The sequence below is a fragment of the Neolamprologus multifasciatus genome, chromosome 15 (genome assembly GCF_963576455.1).
Source record: "Neolamprologus multifasciatus chromosome 15, fNeoMul1.2, whole genome shotgun sequence".
Taxonomy (NCBI): Eukaryota; Metazoa; Chordata; class Actinopteri; order Cichliformes; family Cichlidae; genus Neolamprologus; species Neolamprologus multifasciatus.
In genome coordinates this window covers 10,797,965-10,821,646 of record NC_140453.1, presented here as the reverse complement: position 1 = coordinate 10,821,646, position 23,682 = coordinate 10,797,965, and the positions used below count along the sequence as shown (strand labels likewise).

The 23,682-nt window shown below is 41.5% G+C and overlaps 1 protein-coding gene across 5 annotated transcripts in view; it reads right to left on the bottom strand.

Moving 5' to 3' along the window:
• The window catches only part of nhsl1b (NHS-like 1b), a 103,193-nt gene that overhangs the window by 51,593 nt on the left and 27,918 nt on the right, over positions 1-23,682 (bottom strand). For 2 of the 5 annotated variants that reach the window (XM_085132818.1, XM_085132823.1), the window contains exon 2: positions 5,426-21,756. The exons of the other annotated variants lie outside the window; for them this stretch is intronic. In XM_085132818.1, coding sequence (XP_084988944.1) covers positions 5,426-5,672 — 247 coding nt within the window. In that variant the 5' untranslated portion in view covers positions 5,673-21,756. The remainder of the gene's footprint in view (positions 1-5,425; positions 21,757-23,682) is intronic. 5 annotated transcript variants of the gene reach the window in all.

The window sequence follows — 23,682 nt, the reverse complement described above, 5'->3', positions numbered from 1 at the left end:
ACATACAGGGAGATTTCAGCTTCTACAATGCAGACTGTCTTCAGATTAAACACCGTTTTAGGACTTGAATCACGTCAAAGGGCCCGTATCAGAAACACAGACAGCATCTTATCTAAGTGTCCAAGACATCCTCTGTCACATCCACTGCTGTGCAAGTATGCCATGTTTTAACTGCGGCGCACTTTGCATTAGAGATAAGACTAAATAGCAAAGGCAGATAAAAATTAAGCAACTAAGCTTGCTAGAAGAAGAAGAAGAAGCGATTAGTAGCAAAAACACAAAAATAAAAAATAAATAAATAAAAAAGAACACATGTAAGGATAAACATGAACATATTGGCTCTAAAATGACGGAAAAAGATTATTTCTGTTCTTATTATGTCATTATAACTCACGCATTTGTCGTGAAGCAGTCTTTTTTTTTTTTTTACCTCGCCACTGTGTTGGGACAATATCAGTTCATCCTATCAAACTAAACCCCGAGACCTCTATCCCCTCACAAGCTGCTAAAACCATGTTCAGCAACGTAATCACTTGTTTTTCCTCTACTCACCCTTTTTTCACCAGTGAATCAGGCCTTTTGTGGATTAGAGCCCACAACACAGAGGTAATAGGATACATACAATATGATTCAAAAAAAAATAATCAGAGATTAATGGATTGGTGGGGGGGTGACTTAATTTGAGCTAAAGCTGAACTCTTGTGTGTACTGGGATTAGGAGCACTTCAGCACACAATAAGACTGATCTGGGGTCAGCTGGCAAAGAGATACAAAGGAGGATCAAAGAGGAAGAAAAAATTCGGACTTACCTGTGGATCATCACCGACAGCAGCACATAGGAGAAAAGAGAAAATGATTAGAAGCAGTTTATAAGTGTATAACACTTGTTATAGATATGCTTTTTTTTTAATGAATGCTTCACGTGTTTCTATGTACAGCACTGGTGTGTTTAGCCCTGGGCTGTGGGCCACATCACCAGATTTCTGTGTCTGTCTTTTAATGAGGCCTTTCTGGTTTATACATCCATCTCCTCTCCCTACAGCAAATTATCATCTGCTAATCTGGATTTACACAACGACTACACGGTAATGATGAGTGTGTTTCTGTGTGTGCCAGTATAAAACCCTCCAAAAAAAAGGACAGTTATGCAAGAGTTTGGTCTGTGAAGCCTCTCAAAAATTTGACCAAGCATCCCACAAAGAGAAATGTGTCCTCAAATACCCTTTTCTTAAAGCCTGCCTTAATAAACACATCTTCAATAATGTGGAACCTAATTCTGGTTCTGCCACAGCTGTGGCGTGCCAAGGTATGGTTAATATTTAGGTCACTGTGCTCCTGCCCCAAATATGTGACACAGTGACACACTGTAGATACCAAAAACTACATCACACGTAAAACTCTGCTGAAGACTAATCCCCAAATCTCCAAACTTCCATGTTAACACGGTGCAGGCACACTTGCCAAAGGAAAACATATGGATAAACAAGAAGACATTGAGTGCACCTTCATCTGGTGGCTTGATGATCTATAAATAACAACCAATAAGGAGTACAGTTAACAACTAAGACCTAGATTCCACTGTCTGATGGGGTCCCACCAGCTGCAGGTTGGTTCCTTATTCGAAATGTTGCCTTTTATGCTTTTCTATGACAGTAAATTAAATATCTAAATTTTGCGATGCTTCTCTGACACGGGTGCTTCCAACTGCCCCTTATCAAAAAGGGAAAAAAACAACAAAAAACAAATGGTAGTAAAACAGCTCACAGCTCACACACAGAAGAATAGGAAAGCTCCTGGAAAACATTTAACTATCCCTTTATAAAGTTTAATTGGCATTGTGATATTTTGTGATGTTTTGGAGATCAGGGGTCGGACTGATTTTGCAGTTGCTCCAAATCCACAGTTTCGTTTTTGCAAGATGGTTTGTTGGAACTTAAAATGACACTGTCTGGTACTGAGCTATTAAATCAAACAATGACATGAGAAAAAAAAACAGTTAGATAATAAATACAGCAGTCGTATGCAGCCTAGAATTGGGACACAGCATAAGCCGTTGGGATCCTTACTGGATCCTTCAGCACAGGTCAGGTGCCAGCTACAGGAGGAAAATTATTTAATGAACTGATTGTTTTTGTTTTCCTTTATTCCCTTAGAATTCTTGGTAATGATATATTTATTTACATTTGTTTAAATTAATTTGACATACAATAGAACTGGGACCCTATCACCTGTATTTCAATTCCTAAAACAGGAAGGAATAGTCATTACAAAATATAGCTATATGTTACATTCTTTTTTTAAGAATCTTAATAAAGTTAATAAATGTCAAATTGAGCCACACCAGGAGCACTTTTGCCATTTTCTGCCTTGTTTTTGTTTTGTTTTGTTTTTTTTAACTGAAGCCTGCAGGTTTTTGGTAACATGCTTTTTGGGCCATATTTCCTCTCATTTAGTGGGAGTGTTGGAGGTTTTAACCAATCAGCAGCGATCTGTATATAACCCATAACTATAAAGGCATTGCAGACAATGAATCGGCTGGGTGTCTGACGAGTCACCATTTCTGTCTGGGAAAAAAAAATATATATATATATATATATATATATATATATATATATATATATATATATATATATATATATATATATATATATATATATATATATATATATATATATATATATATATATATATATATATCTCAAACCAATAAATAAAACTACTTTTGCAACGTTTTGTCGGGGCTGCAACTGGCCCAGGAAGCACTCACTCACTCACACACCCTCAACAACCGAGGCAAACACCCAACCAGCCGAGCTGGAGGCTACATCAAAATTGTAGGTTTTGCATCCCCAGGCACTCATTTTCGGGCTATATTTACACAGAGGCACAGTGCGTGGCTGCCCATATGCCTTGTAATGGGTCTTGGCAGGCGTGTGGAAGCAAGATCCAGATGTTAAAAATACTTAAGGTTCAAACTGGAGACTTATTCCCGAGACATTTCCTCTGTGTGCAGTGTTCATCTGTACACTACGTGTGTGTGTGTGTGTGTGTGTGTGTGTGTGTGTGTGTGTGTGTGTGTGTGTGTGTGTGTGTGTGTGTGTGTGTGTGTGTGTGTGTGTGTGTGTGTGTGTGTGTTATATTGACCTGTCTATGACACTCTCTCTGGCCTGGAATTAGCTATAAAAAGATACAGTCTGTCTACAACAGAGAGAAAGAGAGAAACACTGAAAGAAAGAGGTTGTAAAAAGAAACAGCAGGAGAAGGAGCATTAGCTTGTGAAAAACAAAAGTCTAATGCAATAAGTCTGATCGGTTCCTGTCTTGTTATTGTTTAAAATCACTTATTCACACTTGAATGCATCATCTCCATCTCCAAGCTTTGTAGTTGGAAAATATATCCCTTGGTAAATAAATTAGTCCCCCTTATTTTTCTGAATATTTAATGGGAAAATGATTTGTTTCTTTAAAATGTGAGTGAAATTTTTAGATTAAAGATTTTGTAATTATTCCAAGAAAGGACTGAAAGAGATCTGTGAAGAAATCATGACAGCAAAGAGCTTTCCTGTCGCCAGCGTGAGGGGCAACCACGGATGAGATAGGCAGACAGCAAATAAGGTAGGATGATCTTCTTACGTAAGACAGATCAAACTGTGGAATCACATGCGGTGTAGTACATTCAGATAAAGATTTGGCTTGAATACAAAGACATTTTCTGCCACTGAACCACATGCGGGCAATAAAAGGGTGCGTGCTTGGTTTGCAGATATAAAATCCATAAAGGTTTAGGCTGCACCACAGCGCTGCAACGCTTATCTCTAGAGTTAAAGGACACAAATAATATTATATGTAACCTCAAGTTCAAGATTATAACCAGAAAAAAACTATCCTTCAGTTAAAACTAAAAACAAAACACTACATACCAATATAGTTACCATATAAACTTTGACCGGCTTCTGCTTTAACCTTTTAACTATGAGAAAAATGTCAGGACCTTCAGCTATGTGCGTCTCTGAGCTGTTTTAGGAAGGGGCAAGTTCAGAGGTGGTAGAGTGAGAAGGAAGGAAGGGCTGAAACATGCAAAAATTTGACAAGAGCAGCAACAAGCTCACTTTCCCGAAGCAACAAAATGTCATCATATACTGTCAGGTGACACTACTCCAGCCCTGACCACCAATAAGGACACAGATTCAAAATAAGTTCTTAGCATCGACAGCAGACTGAGGCTACATGTGGCGCCTATGCTGCTAAATCATTGTTATTGCTCCATGTAAGTCTCCATGCTATTGTGACAATCTTACCCCAGGAAGCTTTGCACCGATTTGTTGGACACATTAAGATAAAGAAAGTTCCGAATTGGAAGCAACTAGTCGTCATGTTGCTGAACTGCTTTAAAAATAAAACGCAGAGCCAGGCAGCGAGACAACACATGTAATTTGCCTATTCAAGCTGACAACAACTTGTTATGTTACCGTTAGTGTAATAGCGAGGCAAACATGGGCAGATGCTGATCTTGAATATCTGAAACTTAGGCTACAATATCTGCTTTTTATTTGGTTTGTATTTTTGTCCCACCTGCCTCACCAAAATCTTTGTGTCCAAGCATGTATAACCTATCTTGCTCCAAGGGTATCTAAAGTATTGGCAATAATTTTAATGTTAATGTACAGTGTGAGTGAAACTACCAATGGCAGCAAGTGTCAGAGTTAATGCAACTACCACTGGGTGTCTTTTTCCATTCTCGGGTAAAGGTTAGGCTACAGTTACAACCACTCTCCCTAAAGTCTAACTGACACCTCTGACCGAGTATGCACAGATGCATGTACCCCGGCACACAACTAATGAACCAATCAATAAATAATGAGAAACTGGAAACTCAATACCCCTAAAATACTGCCAGGTTTAAATTTCATTCTTACCTCAGACAGAAAGATGTCCAATATTAAAAATCTAAACTAAAGAGCTAAAAGAAACTATTATTTAGTTTCTTGGTCTCACTGATGAGCTATCCAGGTCTAGACAAACACAAACACGCCCTCTCCCTGGCACCAAATCCTACACTCACATTGGTACCAGCCTGTGACATCACCGCGCTGATGTATCGTCGCTGACTTATCACACAGGGACAAAGTGCCCTTTGACCAGCCACAAGTCCTGCTGACCACAAACACACACATCCAACTTAGTCTCTAAGGGAACCAGGAAGTGTGAGGGTTGTGGAGATTGAGAATAGGGTGCCATAAGAAAGAGAATGAAACAGTACTCGCTTTGCTTGTGCGTGTAAACACCGTCTCCCTAACTGAGCTCGAGAACAAAGAACCAGTCTAACAAGCTCAAAGAGACGTAGCCAACACACATGGTTAAGTAGGTGTGTGTCCAGTATAAAAATAAAATAATCACTGCTTTTCTTTTTGTTTCCCCACTCTCACCTATTTTGTGTTGAGGTCGGTACACCCAGTTATCGTCGTCCTCACCCTCGTCTCCGTCTGAGGTATGAAGGTGACTGTGAGACTGAGAGTACGGGTGGCGGCTGTGAACCACGTTGAGCTCGTTTTGGCTCTGGAAGACGCGTCTGCTCTGGCGGGAGAGGTTGGACACGTTGAGCCAGCTGAGAGCCCGGGAAAGGCCCGCCGGTTTCTCCTTTCGGAATGATGCGGATCTCCTGTCTCCTCTCATTGTGCCTCAGAGAGGTCTTCTTTAAAACTGAGCAAAAAATAAATAAATCCTCAGCCGTAAATCCTTAGGTCGGTGGGTTGTCCAGATATTCACACTTACTAAACTGTTTCAGACTCTTCAGATTCAACAATAAGCACTGAATTAGTTCCAGCAGGACATTCAGCCATATCCCACTTTGCTTTCCATTTGCTTAGCGCACTTCCACATCATGACTCTGACCCACACAGCCTCCTCCTTCACTTCATCTCTCTGCCGCAAAAACTTAAATCATCTTCTCCTTTCTTGTCCTCCTTTGTGCCTTAAAACTCCAGGCGTGATTCCCAAACCCAAAGGGGTAATTAAGCAATCCAGCAATCAGGAAAATCACCGCCCTTCTGCGGCGCACACTTCTCTGTGCACAGTCCCCTTTTTCTGTTATGTTCCTCAGTGGTGCATGACAGGGTGGAGAGAGGTTTCCAAATTACCCTACGATTCTTTTCAGTCTCTGCAAATCAGCGGTTGTTGTTTACGACCATGTGTGCCCCTGAGTGTTGTTATCTCCAGTTGTTAGCACGCGCCAGCTGAGTCGCACCATCTTAGAGCCAGGGCCTGACCAAGGGGTTAAGAGGTTCCCGGGTTTGTTGCCGTCCTGATGAAGTTACTTGCATGCTCACGCGCTGGCATAGGCACACTCACATGTGATACTCCCTTTGCTGGGTGTGCAGCAGAAATGAGGATGCCTGTCGAGTTTTTCCAGAGAATTTACAACCAACTTCTTGCAAATCCTCATTCATTTTCCTCTCAGTCCTGTTTTGATCCCTTTTCTGCAAATATTACCGTCACTAGTGGTTGAGGAAAAGGCGTGCTAAAAGGTCCCAGTGTTGACAAAGCTCTGGCTCTCCAATCAGCTGATCTACACCAGTGATAAAGCAAGAATTGGGAAGGCAAGCCCACACCTGCTTATCGCACCCAGGTGAGTTAAAAAGAAAGGGTATGCTGGTGAGGATTGCCCAGACTGCGCTCTTCGTGACTCCTGAAGTCCTGCAAGTGCGTGACTACTAGAGTTGACACAACTAGAGTTGTGCTGTGAGTATAGGGTTAAGGTTACACCCAACCCTTCACACATGAAGCTGAAATACGAGTCAGCCCGTCCCTTCTTCCTTATTCCCTGCCTCTCTTCTTTCTGTTTTCTGCGCTCCCTGATCGCTGCTCCGCCCCGCCATTCATTTACTGGTATGGCAACCACTCATCACACCCTCCTTATGTCCTTTCCTACCTCCTAAACACCTTTTTTCCACCCCATATACGCTTCTATTTACATTCCCTGTTATCAATATCCCACAAGTTCTTTCATTTTGAACACAAAACAGCTTTAACCCCAGCCTCAGCGGTACTACCCCTTAACTACTGTTGGGAAACATGCAGTGTGTGAGGAACACAAAGGCCCTCAGGGATAAAAACATGTATGTAGGGGGGTGGAGCCTTCCCACCTGAGTGTAAAAGCATAGGGAGCACAATACCACTAAGGTGTGACAAAAAACTGAATGAGTGAGTACACAAACACACGTAGGCCTGGCTGAGAAACCTAATCAACCATTCTCACCTTCTTGTTTACCCCAGAAAAGGTGGTAAATTAGAGGATCGTCAGATCGTCATCCATTAGGCTACTGAAAGGCGATTCCAGATCTGTGATTGCGATGTGGTGTAAACTTAGACTTAAACCCTTATTGCTCTCTCAGGTCCCCGACCTCATTTGAGGTCCCCCTTAGAGAGAAAATCTACTACGTCGGCACTTGTTTGTGCACAAAGCCAGGTGCTCATTTCCAAGCCTAGCTGGAATATACAAATATAGGCAATCAAGTACACACTACAGATATATTTTTGAAGACCTTCGGTCACAGTGGTGAGACATAAAGCCATAAGCCCTTTAATATTTAACCAGCATTACTCTACTGTGCAGCAGTGATCAGTAAGACATGTCAATAAAGTGGGACAACAAAGTAGGTTTTATTATAGCAGAGGGAATGATGTAGGGGGATAAGGACATAACTAATAGTTAACCTGGTGCTTTGTAACCTTGACCTGTAAAACAGCAGCAAATCATAATCACTCAATCCTTAAGTTGAAGCAAAAGTTTCAGCCCGACGTGTAAAAAGATTTTTTCTTTCCTTCCCTAAGAAATCACAAGAAAAGAAACCAACGTGTGGTCACAGCAAGTGAACATTTCACCACCAAAATCTAAACTTTGGTGGCAAATTTGAAGGAATTTCTTTGAGGTTGTCAAGAGACATTACGGTCACACGAACGCGATTAACGGACAACTCAAACACAGAGCATCTGGCTGCATTCAGGACTAATTTATTTTCTTTTTTGAGGAAGTGAAGCTTAATAACATGACCCATAAATGGAGTCAAAATTTCATCACAGGTCAGCATTGTGATTCACCCCCCCCCCTCCTCCTCCTCATTTATATTTAATGAAGTGCACATGAAGGAGATAAAGCACTGACGATAATCAGTATATTAAACTGCAGATTATAGACAAGTGGACATTCAGCATCTTCAGCTTGGTGGCGTGTCACCAAAAGAAGAGCGTAAACATCTCTGACTGCTTAGAAGCAGAAGCACAGCTTTCACGTGTCTAATCCATTAAAACCTTGATAATGTACACAATTAAATTTGAATAGAGCAACATAGAGAAGATGTTTTTTCCCAGCTATGACCAAGGTCTTTATAGTTAAATAGAAACTGGATAACTGGATATGAAAACATATTTTTGCTTAACTATAAATCAAATACAGACCATTTTTTTCCCTGTTGTTGGCATTAAATACAAAACACATTTTAAGCAGGCTTTAATCTTTCATCAGAGACATTACAGGCTCCAGAAAGAGTGTCACGTTACCTCAGAATGTAAACACGATTATACCATCAGAGCCGTGTGTCAGTGATTAGCTTTGAAAACAATGCCGACTCTAAACACACTGGTGTTTAAACAGGAAACCATGGGTCACTAATGTCATGTTGGGACACTCCTATCAGACGTGACAAGAGAGGACAAGAGGAAAAGCAAACAAAAATCCAGACAGTGAAGAAGTACAGGGCAATTAAAGCTAAATTACTCTAAATCTTATCAGAGTATTGACTGGATTCACACATTCCTGCATCAAAAAGACAAGCGGTACAAAGTTAGAGCTGACCAAGTGGGAAAAGGAACAAAAAGAAAGAGACTGAATCTGTGTGCTCTGATAAGATTTTAAATGTATAGATTTTAAATATAAACACACGCTGCCACTGCTTGTGTCCCACAGACATAAAGCTGGGACATGAGGGCCAACCCGTTTGTCAGGTAACCCAATCAGACATTAGTGGCTGGGTATACCTGACATTGATACACACTCACCAAACAAAAGGTAAATACAGCAGATAAAGAAGCCGAGCTGGGAAAAAGTAGCATTTACTGCATCCAGCAGTGCACAACTATCTTATAAAAGCCTCACTGAGTGTTTCTGCCAAGTTTCAAATCCAAGTATGTGCAGTTTCACAGTGTGTGCTTCTCAGCGGTAACACATTCACACAGGCAGTTAAACACAGGGGTTCAGCTCCACCACAGAGGAAGGCTTTTATTACACCAGAGCACCCCACATTTACTGGGACAGTTAGTGCCTTTGCGCGTGTGTGTTTGTTTGTAAAAGACCACTTTTGGGCAACAAATTCTAAACTGTACGGTTTGACACCAGCTGATTAAAGTCGTATTTCTGGAAGGCATTTGTTTCCCCAATTTGGTTCGACTGCAGTCACATTCAGTGTTTGGGAAATCTGCTTTACATTACGGTACATCCACAGGACGGTAATGTAAGTAAAGGAAAGCATGCTCGACTTCTATGTGCATGCGTGTGTTATATAAAGTTCCTCCTGGAGGTGTTGGAATCTTCCACACACAAGTGTCAGATTTACACCTGATGAAACTAAATTACAGCAAGAATATATTTACACCTGCAACTTACGGGAAGATCCGCCCACTTTTCAAAATTTCTACCTAAAGAGACGTCATTACTTATCTGTTGGTTGTCTTCTTTGTAAACAGGTGTTATTGCATCATATTGGATTTACACAATAATACTGTTAAGAGTTACGGGAGGTTGAAAGGCTGGTGTGTGAGAAAGACATTAATCATCAGCGTTGGCCGCCCCGATACGACACCCACGCAACACCTACTCAGATAAAAGTCATACTCAATGTTCGTGCTTTGATCCTTCTGGCAAAAACTGCATATTAAGAAATCACGACTGATAAAGGCAGCCACAAACAAACCGCAGGCACACAGGGAACACGGGACAGGGAGTAAAGTGATTAACTCATGTGATAATAGACTACTAGGGAAGGAAAATGTGAGTCACACAGTATAAAGTGTCCTCTCAGGTTAGCTGCTGAGCAACTTCAGACCTCCAGGGGGAGAGGTAGGCCAGGCCTGGAAGCCCAGCAGCAGCCCACCACTAGAGGGCTGCTGCTGGGCTTCCAGACCCGGCCCAGGCCCAGCAACAGCCCTCTAGTGGTGGGCAGCTGGACCTCTGGAGCATTGAAGTCCACTACCATGCTTTTTTTGTTGTTGTTTCATATAATCTGCATCACAATATTCATCTGTTTTCATGAAATATGGTGCAGGTTTTTGTTTTCTTTTTTAAGATTAAGTAGTTAATTCCTTCAGAATGAACTGGCTTAAATCATTTGGAAAATAAAACACTTTCGTTTCGGTTGATTTTTTGATGAAAAACGACAAACATCGTGTGTGCTTTCGGTGGGAATCCAGTTACTTTGTGCTAAATAACAGTAGGTTTCGCACTGGAGAGGATGGAGAAAAAAGGATTTTTGAGACATCATTTTTGGGTCTTCTAGCAGATAAAAATAATCATCTATTATCTGAGAAAAGAGGAGATTAATCAGTCGTGAAGATGATCAGCTGTTGCACTCTCAATAGTATGTCTGTCTTTTTGAAAACATTTTATTTGATACCCTATTTGTCACACTTCACACTGCATCTGGACACTTTTACACAGGCATAACTTACTGCATAACTTGTTTAAATCTATTAGAAACTGTGAAACTTATGGTTTCCCACAAATTGGGGGAAATAAAGCCTGCCGCCTCACACATTTAATCACGTGAAACAAAGCTTGCTTTCTTTTCTGCAGCCTATATGTGTGCAATTGCCACTTCAAGCCATAGGAGGGGGCCATCAGACTGAAATTACTTTCATCCCTAAGACAAACGTTTAGCTGCAGGTCAGAGGAGCCTTGGCACTTCATCCAAAGGTTAAATCGTCCAGAAAATGTTGTATGTTTATGTGTCAGTTCATTTTTGTACGTGCCTAACAATTTACAATCAGATGACAGTCAGTAAACAACACTATCACAAGGCCTGGAGGGAATAAAGCATGTTTGTGTATTTATGGTTGCGCGTGCCTTTAAAGATAGCAATCTTTAATCAGGGATAACACGGCTATTTCAACAGTTCTTTCAAACATTATACAGTTTTTGGTCTCTATGGAATAAGTCTTTGATGACAAACACACACACACAAAAAAAAACACTACATACAAACACTCAAGTTTTTGTTGAATTTTTCCAAGATTAAACTCTCTCAAACCTTTGGAGTCAACTTTTGTCACTTCCCCCTGGAAGAAGACAAATCCCACATCCCGCTGCCCACGTGCTCCATCATTCCACAGTCCAATTTTCCAGCTGAAAGTACTTGTATACTGTCATTGTTGTGTGTGTCTGTGTGTTTTATACTGTGCTCGTGCTCCTGAATCCTCTTACTTCTTGGTAAAAAGTTGCAGGCTTAACTAGGAGAGCCATTCTTCTGCGGCCCTCCCATGTCGGCCCATCACCGTGTCTAAGACTCATGTGCGAGTGCAGATTATCCATAGAGATAAAGGCAAAAGCGCAAAGCAGGTAATGACCTCTGACCTCTCACCCCTGAACCCGAAGCAGCAGCTGCTGACTCAACACTCTTAAAAGTGTGCTTGTAAGTCTGCCTGTGCGCTCTAGCATATGCACACACGCACCGTGTGAGCAAATACACCATCACTGGGACAAAGAACAAGGAAGCTCAGACTGGGTGTGCATCCGAGCCACATCTGTGAAGCAGATAAATTCAGCATGAGAGGCTGCATCGAGTTCAACGATATGTCTACAGGCTCCCTGTGCTCATGCCGCAGATTTACGATGTGAAAGGCTTTGTTTCTGTTCATCTTTCTGACCGAACAGTCTGAAGCGGACAGACAAAGAAAGGCAAAAGAGCAAACAGGAAAGGAGAAGGGGCCGACGAGGTGATACTTTAGCATGAAAAGAATAAAAAGGAGTGGCACCAGAGCTTACAAGACAAATGAACTCTGGTAATCTGAGTAGGGCATTCACACACTCAAGCACAGACAGACACACACACCCAGCAGGCCTGCGTCCAGTGGTTGAAGGGAAGAAAGGGTGCGGTCGACTGTGCATTCCTGATCAGTCATGCCTGAGCAGAGAAGTGAGTCCAGCAGACCTGGGGCCAGATGTGGTTTGCATATGCATTGTACTTTTCATGCAGAATATGGAATTTGCAAAATTGTGCACAGATGGTGAATTCCAAAGGAGAAGAACTGGTGTGTTAGTGATATCTGAACAACTCCAGCTGAAATCTGAATACCTTAAAGATATGTCTTTCTCTAGTACACTGTGACATCGAAAATCTGGCACGAAGCACGTTTCTAGTCCAAAAACTGGTCCCTGACGCACTCCTGAACCGCAGGGCAGCATGTTTGTCATTGCTACAGTAATTAAAATCAGCTTGGGTAAAGTGGTTGAACCAGATTTGAAATGTAACAGGTAGGACTGTTGGAGAGAGCGTGTGTTTGGGCTCATGTTTTTTTTGCCCTTAAACCCAAGCGGTGACAGCAATTTCACAACAGCTGTTTAAAAGGGAAGCACCCGTCACGACAGAACAATGTTCAGTTTATTACCACATGCTGATACATGAATCTTAAATGAAACTTAAATACTGTAAGCATGCCAACATGTATATACGCATATAGGAAAGTAAGGGCGAAACATACAGGGGAGAAAACAATGCCATCATGAACCGTCAAAATAGCAGTTCCCGAAACGACTGCTTAAGGCGACTATATAGTTGCTCAACTGATCGTATAGGGGTTACCAAATGTGCCGTCACCACAACCCCATCGCTATTTAGGGGTCGCCACGCTAGGATCATCTGCCTCCACCTTCCCTATCCGTAAGTTTCCCCCTCCATTACACCAACCCTCTTCTCATGCGCCATGAGGAGAGTGTTGTTGCAATTTGTTGTTGTGCTAAAAATAAAAATGAATTGAAAATTCTCTCTTCCTCCTGCCTGGCAGCTCCAAATCCATCCTACATTTAAAGCCCCTACTCTCATCTCTACTCTCCTACCTTTCCTTCTCCCTAAATACCTCCTAACATGCCTTCCCCCTTTCCTGTTCCTTTTAAACAACAGTAGCACAGTTTCCACTGGCACCCAGTTGGTCAACAGCACTGTAGGCAATCATTAACCAAGACCAACCAATCCTGTATGGAAATATTATTCTTTTCTATCCGTATGTTTGATAGAAAAGAATAACAGCAGTGTCAGCAGTGCATCTCCCGAGACTTCACAAGACCCGCTGCACTTTTAAATATTCTTCAATTGCCTTAGGAGTCACACTGACGACAGCTGGACTTCTTTCAGTTTGTGGAGACTTTTTGCCCCTCATCCAAGAGGCTTCTTCGGTTCTTAAACCACTGGAAGTCCCAGGTAATGAACCCTTAGTGCAGATGGTCTTAAGGTTCGTTATTCCACTACTTGTCATCACATAAGCCAAGGTGTGAAAAAAAAGGTGTGGGTCTCAGTTACTATAACTGAGACCACCAGGTAAAAACTCTATGAGACACAGCACCACCCCACTATCAGGTGAGATATTGAGGTCACCTGAGGCAAGGTGTGAGTAGGGGTTGAAATGCCTGGGAAGGAATCTCAAGACTGTAGGTGGCCGGTAGCTGGCGTCGTAAGCAACAAACTCTGTTCAACACTCATCATTCATAACTAAGGTAGACGACCTCCTTTAGTCCTTACAAACCATCTGTCTCCTTGGTCCAAAATGTGAGCAGATGTTCCCACAATTCCAGATGTACTGCTGAGTCTTGTCCCGTTGAGGTGGCTTTCCTGTGTTGTGCTATGCACTTGTGGAGTCGCCGTTTGGTTTCTTCTGTGCACTGCACCTAATACACCATGTTGTTTAGTTTGTTTTGGGGTATTTTGTCTTTGGGATGAACCAGTTTTTGTCTAAGGGTGTTGCTACGTCTGAATCTCCTGTATATTTAATTTTAATTTCAAAGTTGAACTGTCTAGCTGGGCTATTAATTAAGGAAATATGAACCATATGAATGTCACTTTTAAAATAAATGCAGTTTCTTATTAGACACTTTGTTTTAGTGCCAATCCCAGTGATTCCTTTTGTCAGTGGTAGTGATCTTGAAATGGAAAAAAACTGGGTAGGGACAATGACGAAAATATTCAACTGTTCATCACATTTGAATATTAACTAGTGCAACAAATCATTTACTCTAGACTCTAGTAGTATTAAAGTACAACAATTTTGAGCTTGACTCCCAAAAGAGGAATGTCAAAAATAAAAGGGTCAGAGCTGGGTATTTAGTCAGAGGCAAAGTTCAGCTCATCTGCTGACAGCCAATCTGGCAACCCAACAGGATTCCAGTCTGGCAAGACGCCCATCAAACCCCACTGGGACCTGCTCACTACAGGTGCCGCAGACCACTGCTGAAACTGCTGTCTTTGTGTGTGTGTGTGTGTGCGAGAGGGTGTGAGTTAAAAACAACACAGCAGATAATTACGCCATGTGTTTACATATATAAAGCCTTTTTAACAAGCACACAAGTGGAACACCGTGAGAGGAAAACTCTAATAAAAGCCAGGATGTGTGAAATAGCAGTAGCAGCAGACTCGCAGCTCAGCCATTCAAGCGCGTGTGTGGCCCTCAGCCACAACAAGACGTGTGTGTGCCTGTGTGTGTGTACAGAAACGCATATGAGCTGCAGATCTTCCAGAGACACTCAGCGGTGGCATTAACGCTGATTTAGAGAGGAGGGCGATGTGGAGGGATAAAAGAAGACATAAAAGTAGAAAAGAAAGACAGATGAGGGTTAGATGATAAAGAAAAGCGAGGCACAGAGAGATGGAAAGATAAACAGACAGAGAGAGAGTATGAGATGAAAGACAGAAAAGACTGAGAGGCAGAATTATGCTGATTAAGCAGACGGTAGGCCGACCGTTATCGTGACAATAGAGGCTGACTCTGGGTCTGGCTTTTTGCCCTCTACAGCTGTGAGCTGTCTGACACACACACCCACACCCACAGAGGGAGGCAAAAATGTTCGTTATTCTGAGCTCATCCCTCTTATCCAGGCTCGTAGCAATACATCAACCCGATGCAAACCTCCTCTAAACGCTGGACTGGGACCAGCTTTAATTTAGCAACAAGACACACGCACACATTTGCACAGATTCTAGTCTGCAACCTCTTTTCGCGCTGGCTTTACTTTCCTTACTCCTGATCCAAGTACAGCTCCCTAAGCAAGTCATCCTGTTAGACATGGATTTAAGAGCAGAATCCAGATCAGCAGTTGCCGGCCAGACCTGCTTGCTGCTCTGCCTTCCAGCCGTTACACGCCGCCGTCTCAAGGCAATTTAGAGACAAGCCATGGAGGAAATGGGGAGGACACACACGCAAGTCACACAATAGATTGACTCAAAAATAGAGCATCCGAGTTGAATACACCCACACAGAGTAATATAAACAAAGAGAGAGTTCATATTTGCTGTGCTATGATTAACCATCCAACACGGTACGGCTGTCAAACACACACACCAATCAGAAAAAGAGTTCCCCAAAGATATTCCTCCCACGTGCTGTCACAACTTTCAGAGCGGAGTCCCATCTGGCTACCCTCTACTTCTCCCTCCTTCTTCTCCATCTGTCTTTCTCCGGCTCTCCTCATCCCTTTTGTGTCATCTTCCTCTGTCTCAGGCTCATCTTCCCTCCTCAGCTTGCTTTTCTTTGTTTGTCCATCTCAAATCTCTCTGAAGCATTCCAGAAATCACTCAACATTTTTCCAGCACCCCCACCACCCCTTTTCTCTAGACCTCTCTCCACCTTATCATACCTTCACTCTTTTCTTAAACACAGTGGCTCTTTGTGTTTCTCCACCAAGGGGGTTGGGTGGAACACAAACTCTCAGCCCACCTTGGACTCGAAGCCAAAGGCCACTGCTGGTCGCGGCCACCCACCCACAGCACACCGCTGCAGCAGGGACTTTCCCTCTATGTGTGTGCGTCTGTGTGCAGCTGTGAGCACGTCTTACCGGTGAAAACATGCATCTGCATCCAGACGTCCATAAGTCTGGGTATGTGTTTGCCGGTGTCTTCTCTGTTTATTTGTTTGCATACGCTTGGCTAACACTTCACGCCGACTGTGATAGCGCACATGTACTTGTAAGTGCTGCCACAGGCTCTGAGAAGATTGTGTTTCCAGAAAATAAGATAAATAAAAAAAGATTAAAAACTGGAATTACAGCCCCGTTCAGGACAGGTACTGTGTGTATTTTTCCACTGCATCTCAGGTTTCAACTGATCGTTCTCTTCCTGCAGGGCTCCAAAATATTTTCAAACCGGCTTATATTCCTGGGAAGAAAAACTCCAGTGCAGCTGGGCTCTGTGATATTTTTTTATTTCTGTGTGTGTTTTGCTTTACAGTATCATTCATCTTACAACTTAAAGGATGGTCAACAAATGTAATGATTTTGAAAAAAGGCTAAAACAAAGCTAACCATGTCCAAAACCTAAAAAAAAAAAAAAAAAAAACTGCTGAAAATCACATTATGTTATTTTGACACATTCGGATCTTTCTGGTCAACTTGTGTGTTTGCTTTGTTTTACTCAAAAGACAGAAAATTGTTGCAATTACCCATTAATAAACTATAAATGAAGTATATAGCAGGCATGTCCCATCATTTCGCACATGGACCTTTGGTGGTCGGATTCTGGCCCTCGGGCCATATGTTTACTACACAGTTAAGTTGAATAACCCATAAGAAAAAAATCTGTCTTTAAAAAAAATGGCAAAAAACAGAAAAAGAAAAAAATCAAAGCTAAGAAATCCCAACTGTAAGTATTTGATATGGGTCAAATTCCTAAAATACTGAATCTTGAGGTAAGAGTTGAGGCGCTCTGAAAGCCAGGGAAAAGTCTTCAGCATTAATTTCTGGCTACAGGTGACACACTGCTGCAGCCAAAAACAACTTGGAGAGCAGAAGATGAACTGCTGGTTTTCTGTAGGAGGCAGAGCGAAGTGAATGTGTCCACTAGCAACACATACAAACACACAAATTCTTCAAAGCTGACAATAAAATTAAAAAAAAAAAGCAGGAAAAGAACTAGATTGGAATAAAGTAGTGTTTATAGTTTTCTGGAAAGTGTGGGGAGACTCCAAAGGATCTTTTTTAACATGACAGAAGGAGTCAGACAGCTGTTTTTACAAACTCCTTACAGCATCCAGTAGTCTCCACAGCCTCAATAAAACAGAGCCGTAAAGTCAGCAGGCCATAAGGTGGCCTTTCTTCAGCCAAGTTATCCACTGATGCTATACTCCATTATTGTGGCTGATCTCTCTACCTCCCACTTGTCTAGACAACAGCCACCCTCATTTGCGTTACACTTTTCTGACTATTGCGTAATGAAGTGTAGTGTTGGTCAAGACAAAAAAAAAAAAGTCAGCCGCGATCCTGGCCGATCTCAGCTGATGTCAGTGCCAGCCCACATCAGCTGACGGCTCAGCTGATTCCCCTTTATACAGCTGTTTATTTAAGCTACAGAAACCAACCTAAAGTGGCTAGACATTCCCAAGCCGCTTTGAAACACTTGTCCATGCCTACTCATTTTCATGCTCTATATATGGTACTGCAATTGTGTCCTTTTGTGTAGAGGTTACCGAGAGGGTTTTTCAACCACAGACCGGTCGTTTATGATGCTTTAGTGACAACGCTACAACATGCAGACGAGGGTCTGCATAGCTGTCCGTAGGCTGGGCGTAAAGACCATCGCAGTAGCACCTTTCACCCATTAATCAATGTCACGTCCACTCAACAGCCACTTCATTACTCACACCTTGCTAATATGGCGTTGGACCCCCTTTTGGATTCAGAGCTACCTTAATTCTTTGTGGCACAGATTCAACAAAGTGCTAGAAACATTTCTCAATGAATGTCCTGAGTTACTGTCATGTGACTGACAGATTAGATCACAGGTGTTAAACTCATTCTGCATCGCAGCCCACATATAGCCCACCAAGATTTTATGTTGAACAGACCGGTGAAACTCCCCTTTCTGTCAGTGTAAAGAAGTAAAGATATCCTGGTGTAGTAAATTAAAGAAATCTGTCAGCATGATTCTTTAGTCTTAAATTCTATGAAGTAAGGCAATGTATCATTTAATTATTTTGGTTTATTGTTAATGGAGATTGAGGAGGTCTTTGGGGAGGCCGTAGCCAAGCTGAATATGTTTGGATGGATTAGATAATTGTATTCTCAATTAATTAATTAAGTGGGTGGTGAGCATATGTCCTTACTGGTGCCTGTTCTGTTCTATGCTAGGGGCATGGTGCTGCTCTCCCTGCCTCCACCTTTCCTCAGACAAACAGAGAATCAGGTGCCATAACAGAGCCACACTCCCAGATATACACTCTCAAGTACCGCAGATGGGAATAACAATCATGCGTTGAATGTAGTAATCCTGACCGATCTTTAGCTTTTTCTAAGCACTAAGAGAGGGTTACATTTTATAAGATGAGCTGAGCTGCCTCAAAACATCAGAAATCCAACATATTTAAAGACACTCTAAATGACCGAACTGTAAGGTGGCGTAAAAATCCATCCATCCGTAAGGAGGGAGTCATAATGTGGTCAAGCAAGGGGATAACCGCACATTTACTTTCAGTAACACCCGGCTTACCCTCTCACCCTGCACAGCTGGCTAAACATGCTGTTAAGCAGGTGTTGGATTGGTAATGCTTTTTCACAAAAATGGTCCGACACTGCGATCTGAAATTAGAAAGTTGATGGGGGGGGGAGGTGTCTAAAGCGATATGACCCTCGGAGGAACAGCTGAGGCAAGATTATAGTGGCAAAACTACAACGGCTTTGCAAAAATATATAAAAAATATCCCCCCTCTTTATATGTATTAATCAGAATCCAGGAATATTTGAAAACAAAATCTATCCAATCTTATCAAAAGATTTAATAAAAAAACAAACAAACAAAAAAACATGATATGCATTGTATAGACAAATCTTTCACAACGCTTTAAAGATTTAAATGTAAGTTTTCAGGGCTTTAAGATTCACTGATTGAAAAATTGTGATGTGAGACATACTAACAGCACAAAGAGATTCTCTCCACTGCAGAGTCAAATATTTTATACTCCTGCAAGAGAAGATAGGAGGGTTGTAGAGAACAGATAGTTCATCTATTTTTTTGCCCAAAGGCTCAGATAATGAGTTGAGAATAGCAGAGTTAATAACCTTTAGAGACACACAAGCTCCAGTGTCGCCTACAGCTCTTCATAACACATGCACCTACATGTACACGTAACCTAATTTCAGGAGAAGCAAGCTCGGGAGACACCGTACAGTCCAATGCATAAATGTTATCTACATCTGGACACAGTCAGATATCTTCAAAAGAATCTCTAACATAATGTACCTTTATAACAGGCAATAAACTTTAGCCATTTCCATGCATGTTTACCAACTGATTAACCGAGCCAAAGGAAAAGAAAGGGAGCGAAATACTTTAAACTGAGCTAAAGCAAACTGTAATGGATCATTAGAAACTTGAAATGGCATGCAATTCATGTTCCATTGACTGAACACTAATTTAGTCCTATCAAGATGTCAACACAGAGGTTTTTAAACAGCAGCCACTCTTTGTTCTAAAGGCCATCTTTTAATGTTTCCACAATTTAAAGGTGCAATCAGTCGTTTGATGTCACTTAATAGAAAAAAAGAATATTTTACTACTAATGAATTATTAGAGTATTAAAAGTGATGCATTCTCAAAAACTTCGTTTTATTGTATTAGAAATGCGTCAGGTCGTAAAAGGCGCCATGTTCCAGCCCCATTTCGAATAAAGTGGCCACCATGGACATTGGTGTGTTGTGTACCGTAATTGCAATTTATGTATGTGGCTAAAGAACAGCCAAATTCCTTGGTTTGGCAATTGTACGAAGTCTTTCACCGATTGTTTTTACAAGGGCGATTTATTTATTCGCTCAAGAGTAAGTTTGCTAATAATGTTGGTTGAAGCTAAGAGAAGCAGTCAACGAAAAAAATAATAGCTCTGTTTTAAAAGCATCCTCCTCAGAGTGTGCCCAAATGCAGCGATTCATTTCCTCAAACTCATAACAGAAAGAAAGAAAGGCAGTAGCCGATGTTCAGAAAAAAACCCAAACATTTTATTTAAATTAAAAAACAATTCTGTGGTGCAATTTGGTGCATCTCAAATAAATAAATAAATGAATAATCCAAAAAGTAGCTACATTAATACTGAAGCAAACAAGAAAAGAACGTAAAATATTCCCCCCAAACAAAACTTCTAAATTCTTAATGTGCAAATCAGTCTGTGCATGATTACATTGCTCTGCCCATCGAAAAGCCTGTGCCTGCACGAGTATATCACCTATCATTGAGTATTGGACTGAGGGTTGTCGGTTCAAAATTTTTTACATATCGCCCAACCTTACCACATAGTACATCAAAGGTGGAGAAGAAGAGAACAAATTTAAATTTGTGCCTGCACCAGCATACTCGGGATACGAAGCATCATACCTATGTTTTATCATCTGAGGAGGTGTCCCTTTCATCAAAGAAGCAAAAAAGGAAGAGAGGAAAGAGACAACGTGACAAGCATAAAGTAAGTAAATTCGAAAAATAAAACCGGATGTAATTTTGGCAAATAATAGTTTGAAAAAAGTAAAAAGTTTGTCTTCCTTTTTTTATGTGTTTGTCCTACAGCAGCCACCGTAGCTAGGTTTACAAACGGACAGAATTGACTGTAATCTGCGATCTACTGACACCTAGTGGTGAGAATTTCCACACTGTACCTTTAGAGACTTTAACGAGAGACAACAGGCTATATAACATAGTCCATGGTCTCCAAATATCCTTTTTTCTGGATAATAGTCAACATTTTAATAGTTGCTTCAAAAGCCATGTTACTTATACCTGTAAAAAGTCAACTGACAAGTACACAACAAGTACACAACTTCAACAACCACGAACTGGGTGAAATCCCTTGTGGCACCTTTGTAACCTTCTGTGTCCCAGAAAGGGCAGTTCCGCTTCTTTACAAAAACCTTTTTTCCCCCATGTTAAAACAATACAAATGCTTTTAAATCATCAGCTCTAAGTGGCTGACAAGCCAGCTGTAGCTACAGGCTGTTGGCAGGACAGAAAGACGACCAGTGGGAAAAGAAGTGATACGGGTCAGCAGGGTGTGAGAGCAGGTCAGAACACTACAGTGAGAGAAAACATTTCACGGCTGGGCAGAAGAAGTGGAGTTTGTGTGGACGGTTACCAAAAGCGCTGCTTGTGAGCGTGCACGACTATGGATTCATGCGTGTGTGTGAATTATGCAGAGGGGAAAACAGAACGGCGTCTGCGGGCTCTGCATGGTATAGTATTGACAAAACACTGAGGTTAATGATCTCAGAGGCATTATTTCACTTTCTGTTCCCACGTCAGGGAGGAGGAGACAGTTTGAGGGCTTTTCGACTGTTGTGTTTTACCCACTCTAAACACACAACACCATTATTTGAATCTGAGTGCATTCATAATGTACAGAGCTTCACACATTTCTGAGGTTTATTTTAAGAAATCATGCCTATATTCTGGTTCATCAGTGACTATGTGTGTGTCAGGAGAGTTTCTAGTATTACAAAACATCATTAAAAATATGGCAAAAAAAAAACCCCACTTACCTGTGGAGTTACACGTTGAGTGGTAAAGTGGTTGGATAGATGTTGAGGGGCGATCGCAAAACATGTGGAGAGAAGAGAAACATGACATCATTCGGCAGATGCTTTTGTCCATACAAACGTACCATTAATGCACTCAAACTCAGACCTCGAGAAATGAAGTGCCTCCATGTTCAATAAAAATTAAAGGCATGCTCAGTGATACATGCAGGTGCGAAAGGTCTTTTCACCATTCCTGATCAGAGTATGAAAGAGGAGATTTTTAGCCTTCAGAGGAGGATGACAGCAATTGTGTTGACCTCAACCAAGTAAGTAGCACAATGCAGCACTGTCAAACATGAAGTGAGATTAGACTTGACCAAGAAAAGAAAGAGAGCTGGTGTGTCTAAATACGTGGTGTCAAACATAAGGTCCCAGAGCCGGAATTGGCCTGGAAAAGACTCTAATCCGACAATCTGGATGAAACTGTGAATAGTTGCATAGATTTTGAACTTTAAACTGTATTTTCACAAGCTTTACAATTTTACCAATAAGGGACTTTGCCATTGTAATTCATACTACACTAAATTAATTCATTCATTAATTAAGTCAAGAGGTAAACATTAACCTCTTGACTTAATATCAGCATTTCACCATCAGCTATAAAAAAAATTTGCGGTTTTTCAGTAATTTTACACATGCTGACATAGATGTCGTTCATTTACTTCAGCAGCATTTCTTTATCACGGAGAAAAACCGAGACGTGCTGCTGAATTTGCACTTCTTTTTATTCTTATATTAAATGGAATTAAATGTGCAGTTAAACTTCTTCGGCCTTAGTAAGTAAGTTTGGCCCTATTCAGATCAAAGTGGGCTGTATGTGACCCATGATGTAAAATGAGCTGAAAATCATGGTGTTTGAGAAAATTGGCTCAGATTTACATTTGACTGTCAAAACAGCTGAATCATTGCATTCCCGATCTCAGCCCACTGAGACTGGGAAATTGCAGCAGTGACTCGCTCCTGTACATCCATGCAGATTTTGAATATGTCTGCAATTCTTTTCACTTCCCATTTCCCACTGACAAAACCAAATCCCTCCTAGTGCTTTAAGCGCATCCCAGTTAGTTGTAGAACCAGTTAGAACCAGTAAGACAAAATAAAAATGGGAATTTATTCACCACAGTGGTACGCTACTAATAGGCTTCTGCTCCTATCTGGAGTTCTCTTAATTATTATGTGCAAGTTGCAAGCTGTGCAACGGTAAACATTTCATTCATGCTGCTCAGTTCTTCTGTGAACTGAGGACGACCCCGAAAGCTGTGTTACGACACGTTTGAGATGTGATTCAGAATGAGTGAACATAGATAACGGAGCTGCAAAGACACAGCAAAATAAAGACGCAACAACAACTGACAGGCACTCAATTACCCCGTGATTAATGCCTGAGAGAAAGAGGAAATGTTTGTTTACTGGCACAGAGACCCAACATGGTTCCTCGAAGTCACACTAGACGTTATTCACACTCGTGTGACCGTTTGTTCCTTTCAATGTTTAAGCTTCCATGCTGTCCGTCTGATCTAACCTGCATTCATTTCAGATGCTTTTCCAGAAGCAACACAGAAAAATATTTAAAGGTTTGAAAAGTGAACAAGAAACACACGGTGTACTCGACTCTGTGCGTGTCTTAGAAGGAACCTTATGTTCACAATCGCTCTATATGACTCAGCGCTCATCAAGGCCACTAAGGCTGATGTGAGGAGGTGGAAGAGACAGAGGAGGAGGGACAGCATGGAGGGGCAAGAGGGTGGGAGGTGCAGGAGCTGAAGCTTTAACATAACAAAGATAGAGATTCAAATGGAGGCCATGACTTCAGATTTTTCTTCTTGAGCCACTCCTATGATTCCAGTTCGGTGTCAGAAAAAGCAAATACAAGACAGTTTCATTCAG